At 45.4% G+C, this 15679-nt stretch overlaps 1 protein-coding gene across 1 annotated transcript in view; it reads left to right on the plus strand.

The window, feature by feature from the left end:
• Window positions 1-15679, plus strand: part of plxna3 (plexin A3) — a 62235-nt gene that overhangs the window by 25178 nt on the left and 21378 nt on the right. Inside the window, exons 7-11 of the mRNA XM_081609437.1 lie at window positions 8611-8751; window positions 9066-9166; window positions 10473-10596; window positions 10672-10828; window positions 10923-11022. Coding sequence (XP_081465563.1) covers window positions 8611-8751; window positions 9066-9166; window positions 10473-10596; window positions 10672-10828; window positions 10923-11022 — 623 coding nt within the window. The remainder of the gene's footprint in view (window positions 1-8610; window positions 8752-9065; window positions 9167-10472; window positions 10597-10671; window positions 10829-10922; window positions 11023-15679) is intronic.

Here is a 15679-nt window from a genome sequence, read left to right on the forward strand (position 1 = left end):
TCTTTCTGCTGCGGTTCTGTTTGTGTATGTTTCCAGTAATTATTTAATGCAGCGGCTTGTTACTCTGTTTTCCTTTTTTGCTGCAGCTGCCACAGTAATAAATAGAGGCGTTTTTGAGGCACCTTTAAACGCCTACGTGTGTGTGTGTGTGTGTGTGTGTGTGTGTGTGTGTGTGTGTGTGTGTGTGTGTGTGTGTGTGTGTGTGTGTGTGTGATGTTATTCATTACGACCTTTTCTGCTAGCATCAGTTATCTCCTGAAGGCAGCTGAGCCTTTGGGACCAGAGAAAAACCTGACGTTTACGTAGCAAAGTCCCATTTGTCAGGCTCTGGTTCCGTCATGTGGATCAGATTTGGGTCGGGACTGTACTGCCACTAGTACTAGTTTGGGCCAGATGGACTTCCTGAAACGCGTGGAAGTCAGTTGTAATATTTATTGTGGTTAGAGATACAAGTGTGTGTGTGTACTTGTAAATGCGCCTGTTCGGAGACTGCAGTAATTAACAGATAATTTAAGGACTCCTGTGGATACGGGGACATTTTCATTCGACTTGGTTTAGTTTAGGATGAGAATCACTGAACAGTGAATTTTGTTGTTTATTGTTTATATTCTGATAATAAACAGATAAATAGACACGACTGGTAAAGAACATTTCTAGTATTCTTTCTAGATCCAGGACTTCAACTAGTTAATATATAAACACATTGCTCCAATCTGATGGTTGAAGAACCTGAAGTACAGAATAAAAACTATAAACATGTTTGTCATTGAGCTCTGATGGATATTGTTAAAATTATTCAGCAGGAATAAAGTGTTTTGAAACAAGAATGTTGCTAATCTTGTATGTTTTTTTATTAAAATGCGATTAGTTACAGACCCTGCAGTCAACGATTAAACATTTTAATGCAGTTAAGTCACAACATTTCCATCTGCTTCTGGACTATCAGTTAACTTTACCCATTTGATCCAAAAGTTGTTTTACAGCCACGTGCAGCTAAAAGTGACTGTGGTTCAGTCCTGAAGTCAACCTTTGTGTTATCTTTTCTTTCCACATGGCTGTTATTGGAAAGTGTCACCGTATCTGGCTACTTTAATCAACATAACTGTCTTATTTTATCTATCAACAGATTGCAGAACAACTCAGATTTGGACATTTTTAGAAGATTTGCTTCCTTTTTGTCTTTACATGCAAATATTTTTGGTGAATGAAGCAGTTGAGAGTTATGGATGAAAGAAGATGCGTAGAAAGGGTCATTGTTCGTTTTCCACCCAAGTGCCACCATGTTGCCTGCTTCCTGTCCTGCAGCTGCCATTATCACAGTAACACAGATCACACCGGCTGCTGCTGGAGGCGGTTTCCTAACATACCAGTTATTTGCTTAAATGGGTTTAAATCGGACTAAAGTCTGAAATATTATCCAGAGTAGGGAAACCTATTCTAGTGAAATGCTTGGTGCTTGCTGAGGATGTGTTCATCCTCCTGTTTCACCTTGGGAAATGACTTCATCTCTTTCTGGCGGCCCCTCCCCCACTCCCAGACCCCCCAGCTCTTATTATTGACTTTGTTTTAGAGATAAATCCATAAAGATGGTCTCCTAGGAGGCATTTCAGCTTGACGTCAGACACAAATAGTCACATTAAAACCATGTGGCCTGGATGGAAAGACTGCAGGTGATTGTTAAACCTGGGACAGATTTAAACGGCCACTCCCGATAAATCAGAGCATGTGCAGAAAACCACTGCAGAGCATCACGGCTTTCACCTTCAGTTTCCGAATTTCACTCATTCACTCCCTGTTGAGAAATTTCCCACAGAATCCCCGCCAGCAGAAATCCTCTGGTAGCAAAGACTGGTGTGTGCGCTTGTGTGTGTTTGATTGTAATACCTTGTGGGTATCTGCACTGTGGAGACCCACTGCTCCTTGTGGGACTGAAGCCTGGGCCCCACAAGGGAAACATTATTTTTTTGTCTGGGGTCAGATTTAGGACTACGGTGTGAATTGAGTTTTGGTTAGGATTAGGGTTAGGTATGTAATGGTTAGGGTTAAGGTTTAGGCTGTAGAAAGTCAATAGAAAGTCCCCACAAGGATAGCCATGCAAACGCGTGTGTGTGTGTGTGTGTGTGTGTGTGTGTGTGTGTGTGTGTGTGTGTGTGTGTGTGTGTGTGTGTGTGACCTCTGGTGTCACAGCTAGTCAAGCAAATCTTTAATTAGTTCTTCATAATTACTGAAAGGTGGAAATGGGATTTTAATGGTGAATTATTTCCAGGTTTGTTTTGCAGGAAAATTAATTGAAGAACAAAAACCAGGACATTTCAGCTGATTTAAAGTATAAAACTGTTTTATTTATGTAACCCTGAATGAAAAACAGTGTGTGTATTTAAATTGTATCTGTTAAACGACTAATGGTCCTGTCAGCCTCCTGCAGCTATAACTGACCTCTGTAGTAATTTTATTAGTAGCAAAGAAGTGTTTATTGCGACATACTTTTTCGAACACATTTAACTAAGAATCAATCTAAAACTACTGTATCTGTATTATGTGCATATATATTTACTAATGTCAAAGTGAGTTGATTAAATTGTTTGGGACGATAATTGGTCTGAACTGAAATGGTTTCGGGTCAAACCAACCTGTTCTTAACAGCAGCATATTAGGAAATCATGTTGAATTTTTGAAGAGATGTGACGTGTGGTAAATAGACGTGCTGTTTGTCTGCAGAGCCTGAGTGCCCATCTGCACAGGTCGCCAGTCTGTCGCAGGGCAACACAGAGACACACAGGACACACAAACACGCTCAGCTAGGGGCAATTTGGAGACGCCAATTATCCTAACAGTCATGTTTTTGGACTGTGGGAGGAAGCCAGAGTACCCGGAGAAAACCCACCATGCACAGGGAAATGCAAAGTCCATGCAGAGAGATCCCAGGCCAGGAATCGAACCCAGAACCTTGTTGCTGCAAGGCAACAGGTCTACCAACTGCGCCACTGTGCAGCCCAGCCTGTTCAAGGCTAAAGTACTTTAAAACTCATCACTAAACGTTTCTAACACGTTAGTCGATCCTCTGTAGATCAGGAGATCTTTGATATCTCTGAGTAATCAGTGCCTAACCTCCTCATGGTTGTCAGCTCTGTTATCTGTTCTTATTGATCTGTCCCTGCACACCAGCGCACGTCGCTCTCCATCTGTCCTCACTGAGGTTCTGCTGTTAGTCCAACTCTCAGAACCGGCTGCGTTTGGTTGCCTGGTCATCAGGCCTCAGAGTCACGGACAGAGCTGCATGCGGTCGGCTGTAATCATCTGCTGGTTAGTTACCCTGTGGTACAGCAGGCTGGGTGCTAATACCTTTTCGGGGGATTGTCCACGATGTTGGGTGCTACCTGCTCAGCCTGGTGCAAGAGCAGTCTACCAGCGGCCTGCCGTGTTAGAAATGTTAAAAGTTACATAATTTAGAGCTGCATTATCTGGCATCATAATGTGGAAATGGTAGCGTGTGAGGCCAAGAGGCAGCTGCAGTAACAGTGCAATCAGAACAGCCAGATCGACGCGTCAGCTATACAGCTAGCTTACTCTGTCTTCACTGTCTCTGCTGTCTAAAAATGCTTGAGAAATAAACAAGGCGCAGCCTGGCAGGGGACAAGTAAAGCCTGATGGGCCCGCCAGGCTGATGGCACACCAAGAAAAACACTGAATACTTTTTGGGCGCTCGTCCAGAATGTTTCTGTGTAAATCATGCAGCTGGGGCTTGTTGTGATGCCTTCAGGGTCAGAAACTGTGAGGAACTGGGAGACGGGAATGTCAGCATCTAATGGGGGGGATCTGGAGAAGCCTGGGTCTAGCCCTAACCCCCACATGACCAGGAAACTCCAGGAGGAGATCCAGCTCCAAACTGCCCCCTGGTGGCAGGTCAGGTTGGAGACAGAGGACGGAGGATGTCTTCATAAACTGTCCTGCAGGGCTGTCATGTTTCCTGGTTTGGCCTCTGAACGCTGCATGTCGCTTCCTGTTTCCTTAATCAGTTCAGCTGTGGGATCTGTCTGATTCCCGCTAACCGGCTCTGGAGCCGATATCCGATCAAAACTCGTCTCCAATTAAACAAACGAGCACAGACTGCAGTTGAGCCGCTAAAAACCAGCCGGCGACGCTTCGCTTTTCTTTGACCCTCAGAGAGAAACAACTGGAGGTGTTTTACATTCCACCCAGTCGTTGCAATGCACCGGTTTGATGGCGTGAAGCTCACCGGAGCTCTTCTGATTTATCAGCTTTCCTTTTTCAGCTCGCATCAATCTGACCTCAATCTGTGGCCTCAAAATTACATTTACGTGATGAAATGACTCCAAGGGGCTGAAGATGTTTGATAAAAAATACATGATGTAATGATAAATCTGAAGAACTCAAACATAAAAAATGTTTGTGTCAATAAAGTTACAGTTTGATTTTAGGGGGGACTGAAATCCTGAATATTTTCCTTCTGATAAAAACATTTATGATCTCTGATCTGATTTCTATGTGTTACTGTGAGCTACAGTACAAATTTGCTTTTCTTGTTCCAGCAGGGACAAAATCCTAAAGGAACTCCAAATATTCCTAAATATCTTTAAAAATTGACAAATATCTTTCAATGTTTTAATCTGTGTTTACTAACAGAAATAATGTAGGAGTTAAACTGTGATAGATATTGCTGATGACAATAATATGTAAGAATAATAAATGAACAACTGATTCATTCGGAGGCGGTCTGAGTGCAGACCTTCGGCCTGAGGAAGAGGAGCAGGACTTCCTGCAGGCGAGGAACTGGATCTGGGTTTGGAAGGTTCTGGTTCTCAGATCCTTGTTTGAGCTGCATCACCGCAGGCGCTGTGGTGTAGAAAGCATCGGGTTCATTATTATTCGGTTGCCATGGAGACGATGGAGGAAGGAGCGAATCATAAGGCTCCCTGAAGAGTCTCCATGGTATAGTCTCTAATTTTTCCATGGCGACGACAATGGCTGCTGCAGGGAAAACGGTCTACTGTGGAACCGGTGGAACCGGTGGATCCGGTGAATCCAGTGGAACCGGTGGATCCGGTGAATCCAGTGGAACCGGTGGATCCAGTGGAACCAGTGGAACCGGTGGATCCAGTGGATCCGGTGAATCCAGTGGAACCGGTGAATCCAGTGGAACCGGTGGATCCAGTGGAACCGGTGGTGTTATTTCCATCCATTTTGTTTGTATTTTCTCCAATTCATGCAAAGCTCTCCGAGTTGCCTTGTTGCCATAGAAATAAAATTACCTTAGCAAAGCTTAAAGCTGAAACAGTAAAAGTTTTAATTTTGTTTCAGGATTTAAGCTTCAGACGTAGAGGACTCCGTGCTCCGCTGTCTGACCCGGTTCTATCTGACCCGGTTCCGTCAGGCCAGAACTCAGTAATGAGGCAAAACTCCGAGTCTGAAGCGACAAATCATAAAGTCCTGAGAGGCCGAAGAGGTCAAAGGTCTTTACAAGAGGTCAGGTGGTTCTGCAGAACTTCCTGTCCTTAAAACCAAAGGCATAATTTTCTTATTTGTCCACATTATTGAGAAGAGAGGCAGCAGCAGCTGGATGAAACCCGAGAGCAGCCCGGTGTGTGTGTGTGTGTGTGTGTGTGTGTGTGTTTGTGTGTGTGTGTGTGTGTGTGTGTGTGTGTGTGTGTGTGTGTGTGTGTGTGTGTGTGTGTGTGTGTGTGTGTGTGTGCTGCAGTGAAAGCGGTGCAGGTGTTGCGTTTCAGGCCTTGCTAATGTGTCTGTGAATGGCAGTGTGAGGCAGACAGATGGAATGAGCTGAATGGGTCGGCTAACAGATACCAATGGTTCTGATGGAACCCGGTTTCCTGGAGAAAGCCCAGGTCCGTTCTGAAGGTCTGTTCTTAAAGGGCCGGTATCGTGTAAATCATCTCGTTCCTCCCTGCTGTGTTGCTCTGATTTTTTCATGTTGGGAGAATTTCTTTAATCTCCATGGCAACCATTCAGCTGTTAAAACACCTGGGTGGACCTAGCCCCGCCTTCAGCCACAGCTCCTCCCCCTCTCAGCTCCTTCAGACTAGCCAGCAGCAATTAGCAAACAGCTACTGAGCTCCTTAATGGAGCTGCTGCTCAGAGCAGCACTGGTAAAAACATTAAAGGGTTAATAGAGGAGCCATGTTGGGACAACTTCCTGGAGGCGGAGCTTCAGAAAGAGCAGTTCTTAAAGAGACACAGACCCAATTTCAAGGCGTTACATCAGGGAGTCAAATTTATTTAAAGTCATATTTGATATATAAAAGATTTCATAACAACTGAAGGTAAAATAGCTGCTGATTGTGATATAAAATGGGAATATGTGCCTGGAAACCACATAAAGCTGCCCCTTTAAAAAAACAAACGTGACACCAAATGAGAGAAGACTTCAGAGGCAGAAAATCTGAGCCAGTCTTTTGTCAGTCTCGGTCCTCTGGATGGAGACTGAGGCAGCATCATTCCCACCAGCTCTGTCCAGTCTGCTTTATCCCGACTCCGGTTCGTTTGCCTATAAAATCCGGTCCGGTTGGTGAGGTGTGAACGCTAATTGACCTCTGACCTCTGGTCCTCCAAACCTCGGTCTGGGTTCGGTTGAAGTGAACTCTGGTTTGGTCTGAATGTGAACGCCAAGCGGACCAGAGACCGCTCCAAAAGCAGGAAGTGGACTAGAGAGCAGGGCATTCTGGGTAAATCCAACCAAAGCTAACGTGCTAGCCTAGCGCTAGCAGCAGAAATGGCTCCTGGGCTTTAGCCTAAAGAGAAATCCTCCAGCCGCTAAAATCCTCCATCTTGTTTCCATCTGGTGAAGAAGGAAGTTGCTCTCAGTGTCTTCAGAGGTTTTTGTGTCGGTTCCTTCAGTGGTTCTTGGTGCAGCGCCCCCACAGGCCAGGAGGGGAACAGGTTGGTTTGACTCAGAGCAGAGAAAGAGTGTGTGTTATCAGCGGAACACACACACACACACACAGAGGCTAGGTATGATCAGTTCTGGAGTCAGTTTTTCTGAAATGAGCTGCAACTTTACTCCAACTACCAGACCGGACCTCCCAGTTCCACCCCCATGCCGACCCCCACACACACTCTGAGGTATTACGTTACGCAGGAATGTCTGTGTGTGTGTGTGCAGCATCATGTTTCCTGCAGAATGTGACCAGCTGAGCAGAATAAACTGAGCATTAAAAAGCTTGTTTAACTCCAACGGAACCAGTAACAGCTTTATGGAAGTGAAATTGAAGTGTTTACAGTACAGGTTCTGATTCTGGAACGGGTCGGGTAAGTTGTTTCAGGAAAAATCAGTGTTCCCTCAAAAGTCCCACAGAACCAATCCAGTAACGGATTCTTTAAGAGCTGCTTCAGGTGCAAACAGCTGCTGCAGGATGCTAACGCTAATGCTAATCAAGAGGGCTGAGACTGTTCAGGTCACATGACCCTGACATGGTTCTGTTGGATCTGGAGGTTCTACTGGATCTGTTGGTTCTGGAGATCCGGTCCTCACATGGTGGGTAAAGTAGAAACACAGGAAGTGATTATGAGGACCGACAGCTTTCCAACAGCTGTGCTCTTTATCTGTGGCTGCGAGGTCAGAGGTCATGTGTAGGCGAAGGGCCGAGTGTGTCGGGAACAAAGCAGGTGCTGATGGTTAGAATGCCAGCCGGGGATCATAGTTCAAAGGTCACTTCCTGTATTGCTCCATCACTGAGCTCTCCATCTTCTGCTTTCACTCTCATCCCGTCCGTCTTCACAACTCCGGTCCGGTTCAATCAGGCGGTCCGGTCCAGGTCAGGATTGGAAGCTTTTTCCAGAACCTTCTAACCGTGTTGCTACCGTCTCTCTTGCTGCAGTGTCCTACTTTATCGTTTCCTTCTTGCTGCTCTGACTCCGTTAAACAGGATTGTAGGAGTGTGTGTGTGTGTGTGTGTGTGTGTGTGTGTGTGTGTGTGTGTGTGTGTGTAACTCGTCAGCTCTAATTAAGCTGGGCTGCTTAACGAGCAGACAGCTAATTAACTACACACTCGTCCTTCATCCCTTGTCTGACTTTCCCTTCTTACTTCGTTTGTTCTCTTTCTTTCTTTTGCATTTTTTCTTCCTCCACATTTTATTCTATTTTCTTTCTCATTTTTTCCTTCCATTTATTTGTTGCCCATTTCTTCCTCCTCTTCCTGGATGGTGCTTTTCTGGGTCAGGGGGGAGGGGAGGATTTGGGTCTTATTTTAGTTGCTCCACATATTTGCCGGGTTCCTGCTGTATTCAGTATCCCTCTTCCTCCTCCTCCTCTTCCTCCCCTCCAGTCAGAAATAATCCCATTAAGCTGCAGGAACGGCTTCTATTAAATCTTGGAGGATTTTCATCGTAGGATGAAGGTGATGATGGTGATGATGGTGATGATGATGATGATGATGATGATGAAGTCATTGGGCAGACTCTGGAAATGGATCCAGTTTTTATCTGAAGTTCTGCTGAAAGGTTCTGGTGCCCACAGAAACGGGTCTGTGGAGAATCTGGACCCGGTTCTGATCTGGTTCTGTTTGCTTCATCGTGTGTTTTTTTGTCAGCTCAGACATGTTGTCGGGTTGGTCTCACGGTTCTGGTTCTGTGTTTCAGATCCGAGTGGACGGCGTGCCGCCGCCGGCCCAGAATGCCTTGCTGTATGAGACGGTGGCGGTGGCGGAGGGCCAGCCCATCCTGAGGGACATGGTGTTCAGTCCAGACCACCGCAGCATCTACCTGCTGAGCCACCGACAGGTGAGGCCCAGTTCTGATCCCCCCAGAACCAACAGCCGGGTCCGGAGCTTCTGCTCGCTGTGACAAGCCGGACCTCCAACCGGACCTTACAACCATAGCAGAGGCCGTCCTGAATGCTAATGCTAGTTAGCATAGCCACCAGAGTGGTGGACAGCGCTAAGACTGGCTTAAACAGACCCGGTTTGACCCGGTTCGATGTCTGTCCTGAAACACAGCCAGTGGAAACCTGGCACCAGATCGGGTCAGAGCAGAACCCAACTGAAGGTTCTGGTTCTGGTCCTGTCTCCAGGTTCTGGTTCTGGTTCTGTCTCCAGGTGACCAGGCTGCCGGTGGAGAGCTGCCAGCAGTACAGCAGCTGCTCCGACTGTCTGGGATCAGGAGACCCGCACTGCGGCTGGTGCGTCCTCTTCAACAAGTAAGAGCTTCTTCTACTCACCGATTCATCACAGGGGAGGGCCTGGAGGACCTGGAGGGCCTGGAAGGTCCTGGAAGGCCTGGAGGACCTGGAGGGCCTGGAAGGTCCTGGAAGGCCTGGAGGACCTGGAAGGTCCTGGAAGGCCTGGAGGACCTGGAGGGCCTGGAAGGTCCTGGAGGGCCTGGAGGACCTGGGAGGGCCTGGAGGACCTGGAGGACCTGGAAGGCCTGGAGGACCTGGAAGGTCCTGGGAGGGCCTGAAGGACTGATTACTGTGGATAAAAGTCAATGCAAACTCCTCATGAAGATAGAAAGACCCACTGTGTGTGTGTGTGTGTGTGAGAGTGTGTGTGTGTGTGTGTGTGTGAGAGTGTGTATATGTGTGTGTGTGAGTGTGTATGTGTGTGTGTGAGAGTGTGTATATGTGTGTGTGTGAGAGTGTGTATATGTGTAGGGGTGTGTGTGTGTATGTGTAGGGGTGTGTGTGTGTGTGTGTGTGTGAGAGTGTGTATGTGTGTGTGTGTGAGTGTGTATGTGTGTGTATGTGTGTGTGTGTGTGTGTGTGTGTATGTGTGTGTGTGAGAGTGTGTATATGTGTGTGTGAGAGTGTGTATATGTGTAGGGGTGTGTGTGTGTGTGTATGTGTAGGTGTGTGTGTGTGTGTGTGTGTGTGTGTGTGTGTGTGTGTGTGTGTGTGTGTATGTGTGTGTGTGTGTGTGTGTGTGTGTGTGTGTGATCCCCTCAGGCGTCATTAATGTTGCTATAAATTCTCTAATCTCTCATCAGGATGCTTGATGTTCAGCATCCAGGCCAGGGGAGGAAGTTCCTGTTTAGAGCTGCATCAGTCAGCTGTCCCTTCAAAGTAAAAGCCACAAGGCTGAGAGCAGACCCTGGAGGCAACTTGTTGGGTCTCTGAGGGTTTCTGTCTTTATGGACCAGACAGTCTCAGCTTGAAGGCTTATTGAAGATGTGATGCCTTACACTTTACCCTGAGCGTCGCCTTCAAGGCTCCGTCTATTCAGGCTAAAGAGCCAGCGCAGAGTTTCCTCTGATGGTAGCTGCTTCTGGTTTGCAGCTTTGCTCCTCCTCCTCCTCTCTGTCCATCTGCTGTAAATGAGTAGTAAACAGATTATCACTAGAGGTTGGAGCTCCTGCTCTCCATCGCCTCCTCGGTAGTTCCATCGTTAATCAGAAAACAGCAAGTTGGGTCAGAAAAACTGTGATGATAATCTGACAATCAGAAAAAGATGAGCCTGAAAATGGATGGTCAGATGGTTTAACTGTCTGGTGACCTTTAACCTCTGCAGGTGTTCCAGGAAGGAGTCATGTGACCGGTGGGAGGAGCCTCAGCACTTCAACACCCGTCTGGACCAATGCGTGTTCATCTCGGTTTCTCCTAGCAACATGTCCGTCACCTCTCCTCCCACTCAGGTGAGCAGCCGCACCCTAGCCCACCTGCGGCCTGGACTTTGTCAGCTCTAAGCTCCACCTCCTCCTTTCATCCAGCTGACCATCAGGGTGCAGAACGTCCCGGAGCTTTCGGGCGGGGTCACCTGTGTGTTCGAAGACCTGACGGAAACACCTGGACAGGTGCAGACAGAAGGTCAGGTGGTGTGCATGTCGCCGTCGCTCGAGGAGCTGCCGGCACAAGCTCCTCCCTACGGTGAGACACACACACACACACACACACACACACACACACACGCGGAGTGGTCGTGTGCAGGTTGAGTGATGATGGTCGGCCATGTTTCCTCCAGGGGAGAAGCGTGCGGTCCAGCTCAGCCTGCGCTCCACGGAGACGGGTCTCCGGTTCATCTCCACCAGCGTGGTTTACTACAACTGCTCTGTGCTCGGCTCGTGAGTCTCCTCCTCTTCTTCGTCCTCTTCATCGTGTCAGCTGATGGTACCTTTGACCCTCGGTACCAATATCCGGTACCTGGGAATCACTACCAGTTGATACTTTTGCCTGTGTTGCTTTTTAATAATTTTTATTTTTCAATTTAAAAGAAAAAAATATATTTATATATAACAAATATATCAAGACAACATCCAACTCTATAGTGTGACATCACAGCTATGTTGCTAATTTATTTAAAGAGACTCTTCAGAGCAACGAATGCAGAGTTTTATCTTTGTGCACAAATTAGAATCCAGCTCCACGTTTTCCTGTCATTTCTCATCACTTGCATCATAAACGTCGCCGTCACCAAATGTGTTGAACGTTTGTTCATCCGTGATGCTGGCTACAGAGAAAGACTTGCAGTCAGATGCCGGCGAGCTAACGGAGGCTAATGCAGCAGTGGAAGGCTGTAGAAAATCATGCACTCTTCAGCATTTAGAAAAATCTTGTGCTTAACCAGGTTCTCTCTCAAACCAGACGCGTTTCCTCCGCTGGCCTTGTGCCGTACCTTTTAGCGTTTTGTACCGGCTATGCTGACTGGGTTTACTGACGCAGCGGCTGCTGACGTCATCACGTCCTTGGGCTGCTGTGCTGCTTTCAGGACAAGCATGGAAAATCCCCCACTCTTCCTCCATACGGTCACAATGATGCGCTTATATAGCGAAACATGGTACCGTTTGATTTTAAAAAACTTTTTTATACTTTTATAAAAACATTGGCGATTCTGGTCCACCATCCGGCGTCTCAGGAGGGGGAAGCAGTGCAGCACCAACACTGTTTATAGTGGGGATGGTGCTGCTGACCTCAACTCAGGACGTTGTGGGCCGGTGGGCGGAATACTTCGAAGACCTCCTCAATCCCACCAACATGCCTTCAGTTGAGGAAGCTGAGCATGGAGACTCTGGGTTGGGCTCTCCAATCTCTGGGGACGAGGTCGCCGAGGTGGTCAAAAAGCTCCTCGGTGGCAGGGCCCCGGGGTGGCAGGGCCCCTGGGGTTTCAGGGCCCTGGGGGTGGCAGGGCCCCTAGGGTTTCAGGGCCCCGGGGGTGGATGAGATCCGCCCGGAGTTCCTTAAGGCTCTGGATGTTGCAGGGTTGTGTTGGCTAACGCGACTCTGCAATATCGCATGGACATCGGGGGCAGTTCCCCTGGACTGGCAGACTGGGGTGGTGGTCCCCCTGTTTAAAAAGGGGGACCGGAGGGTGTGCTCCAATTACAGGGGGTCACACTCTTAAGCCTCCCTGGTAAGGTCTATTCAGGGGTCCTGGAGAGGAGGGTCCGTCGGATAGTCGAACCTCGGATTCAGGAAGAGCAGTGTGGTTCTGGTTCTGGAACACTGGACCAGCTCTACACCCTCAGCAGGTCCTGGAGGGTTCTGGGAGTTCGCCCAACCAGTCTACATGTGTTTTGTGGACTTGGAGAAGGCGTTCGACCGTGTCCCGGGACACGGTCTCAGCCTTATGTTTCTTCAACCCCTTATATAGTTAGTAAACGGTTTTACATGGGAGGTGACTATAAGCATTTGTAAAAATTTGTACAACAGTATTACCTTCTGGAGGAACCTTTATTATTTTGGTATTGTATAAATGTTTACCTGAAAGTATTTAAATAAGTCTCTGTTCTCAAGATTAAAATCCCTTTTCAGTTGCTCAAATGTTTTAAAGGTTCCCTTCTACAAATTGGCACAAAGCTACCAGTCCTCCATCCAACTCTCCTGGCCGAAGGTTTGGGTTACAGGAGGGCCACATCAGGAGTCCAGTGACATCTGTCCATTTGTCAACCACTTCCTTCCAGATTAACCTTGAATAGAAAAATCCAGTTAACCCGGTCAAAAGCTTTTCTGCGTCTATGCTAACTAATGCGACGCTGAGATTCTGATTTGTGGCTCGAGCCAATACATGTAATGTTCGTCTTATGCCGTCATGAGTTTTCCGGCCTTTAATTAATCCCGTGTATTAGATCTAACATGTAAGGCTCCATTCTCCGAGAGATTATTGATGTAAAAATTTTATAATCAACATTCAGAATTGAGATTGGGCGATAGGATTCGCAGTATTCAGCATGTCTCCCTTCTTTAGGGAGGACAGATATTACAGCTTCTCTCCAAGATGGTGGTTTCCTGCCCTACTCAAGGTCCAGTTAAAGACTGGAGCAGAACCAGGGAGAGCTCCTCCCTGAACATCTTGTACCATTCATTTGGAAACCCTTCACTACCTGGGCACTTGATACTTTCAAATGTCCAATAACTGTATCCAGTTCTTTCTGGAAAATGGGAGCAGATGGAGCTTCGTTATGGGTTAGTCCAAGCGAAGGAAGGTCCACAGCTGCCAAATGATCATCAACAGCAGTTATGTTAACTGGTTCTGGGGCAGAGTATAGTGTTTTAAAGTAATTTTCAAAGGTCTTATGTATTTTATCCTTGTCACAAGTTAAATTACCAGTTGAGGATTCTCTAATCTTGGTAATCAAATGCTTCAATTGGTGCTTACAAAGTTGTCTAGCTAAGATTTGTGTAGCTTTTGGGCCTGATTTGTAAAATGTTTGTTTGGAGAATCGTAATTTTTCCTCAAGTATATAATTTATATTGTTTTTAGTTTTTATTTGTTCTGATAATTCTCCATTGTTAGTCATTTGCTGTTTTAATTCTAATTTCCTCAAAGTGTTTTCCAATTCCTCGTATTTCAACCTTTTTATTTTTAAAAAATAAGCAGTTCTAGACATTAGTCTCCCTCTCATTACCGCCTTGACCGTGTCCCAAACCAAGGTGGGATTTATCTGCCCGTCATTATTGTCTGTTACACATTCGGTCAGTGATTCTTGAGAATAGGGACAAAATGGGTTTTAATTTTCCCATAATTTTTTTGTTATTTCTCAACCTTATGTATGCAAATATGACAAATGTTTAGGAAATGTAAAGATGCTAAGCTACAGGCTCCCAGTTGCAACATTTTTTTTTTAAATTACATTTTTAAAGGACCTGACCCAGAACGCTGTCATCACCATCTGACAAAAATAAAAAATAATTTTTAATGACCCTATTAGTGATATTTTAACTCATTTTACAGACAAATGCTTCTCAAGAAACAAAATAAATATTATTTAAAACAAAAAACAACAAGTCCATCTGACGGAGTTGACCCAGAGCTGAAGGTGACAAACTGGTGAGTAAAATGAAAAACTTTGTACATGTGAAGTAATGCAATTTATGTAAAATACATTAAAATGAATTAACTGCACATTTAAGTGAGATTTGACAACAATTTCACTGAAAGAGTCAGAAAAACCGACGGATTTGACAAAAAGCCAAACTACCTCAGTTTATATGATGTTATTCTGAAGGAGGCCATATTGTAGCTCATCAGGTCCATTAAATCTTTACATTTTACCGAAATTAAGCTTTTATTTCACAAAATTTCATCAAAGTTTAGTAAATTATCAGTTATTGTCATCATGGAGTTGACACATCATGGTTGTGACAAACAACTTAGGAATAAAAAGAAGAAAAAACTAAAGAGCTAACCGGAGCTAACTAGCCCTGTTACCAAAGGAAGAGACAGGAAGCGGTCATGGGGTCCTCAGAAGTTCTGGTGCCTCCAATAATGCCTGATTTTTTTACATTCTTTTCATGTCTGACGGTGTTGACAAAAACTAGGGACAAATTTCAATGGAGTTGGAAAATATATAAAAATGCTTTCTAATTCAATTTATTGATACCTTTATAATTATTTATATGAATACTTGTACTTAATTGTCATAATATATAATTTTAATATTTTTTAAATTGTTTTAAACTATTATAATGTATTGAGTTCTGCTCCTGGACAAGGGATTTTACAGGCATCATCCACCGACTACAATGTTTAAAATAAAAAATATTCATCAAATACCTGGAAAACATACATTGTTGTGATCACATGACCCAGGTTAGTTTAGTCAGATATTTGAAAAAATTATATTTTGTGTACATGTTACACCGCAGGAAATGATGGGCCGAGTCACTCCGCGTGTAGCATATTTATTCAGTGTAAACTGCGAAAAGAAAGTACAGCGGTTACAGTAGCGCTCCAACATCCGCTGCAACAAGCTGCCCTCTCGGCAATGGCGGACTCCTCCAGCCTGCCAGAGCGGCACCTGAGCGCCCTCCGATGGCGAAACCCAAACATTAATTCTAATAAACATTGTTAAATCTAATCAATTCTAACAGCCGCAGCTAACGCCGAAAACTAGCTGCAAACACTCAAACAATGACATTTCAAAACAAAAACAGAAAAACTCTACAAGGAAACAAGGAAAATGGAAAATGGGGGGACTACTAGTTTCAGGACTCACTTTCATAGTGCCACATATATTTTATTCAAATATTGTGCTTTATCCATAGGACCTGTTTTGTCCCTATTCTCAAGAATCACTGCTGTTATTTCTTTTCTAATCTCCTTCGTTGTGGTTTCATTATTAAGGATACCTATATTTAAGCGCCATAATGTTTTAGGCCTATTAGACAAATAGATGATGGTCTGAAATATCAGCCGCACCAATGAAGCTTTACTTCATTATATTTATATTTCATTATGATTGACTTCACTTTAGGTCCATCGATGGCGTTCGTCAGAAAAGG

Source organism: Poecilia reticulata, chromosome 7, assembly GCF_904066995.2.
Source record: "Poecilia reticulata chromosome 7, P_reticulata-male-v2, whole genome shotgun sequence".
Lineage (NCBI taxonomy): Eukaryota > Metazoa > Chordata > Actinopteri > Cyprinodontiformes > Poeciliidae > Poecilia > Poecilia reticulata.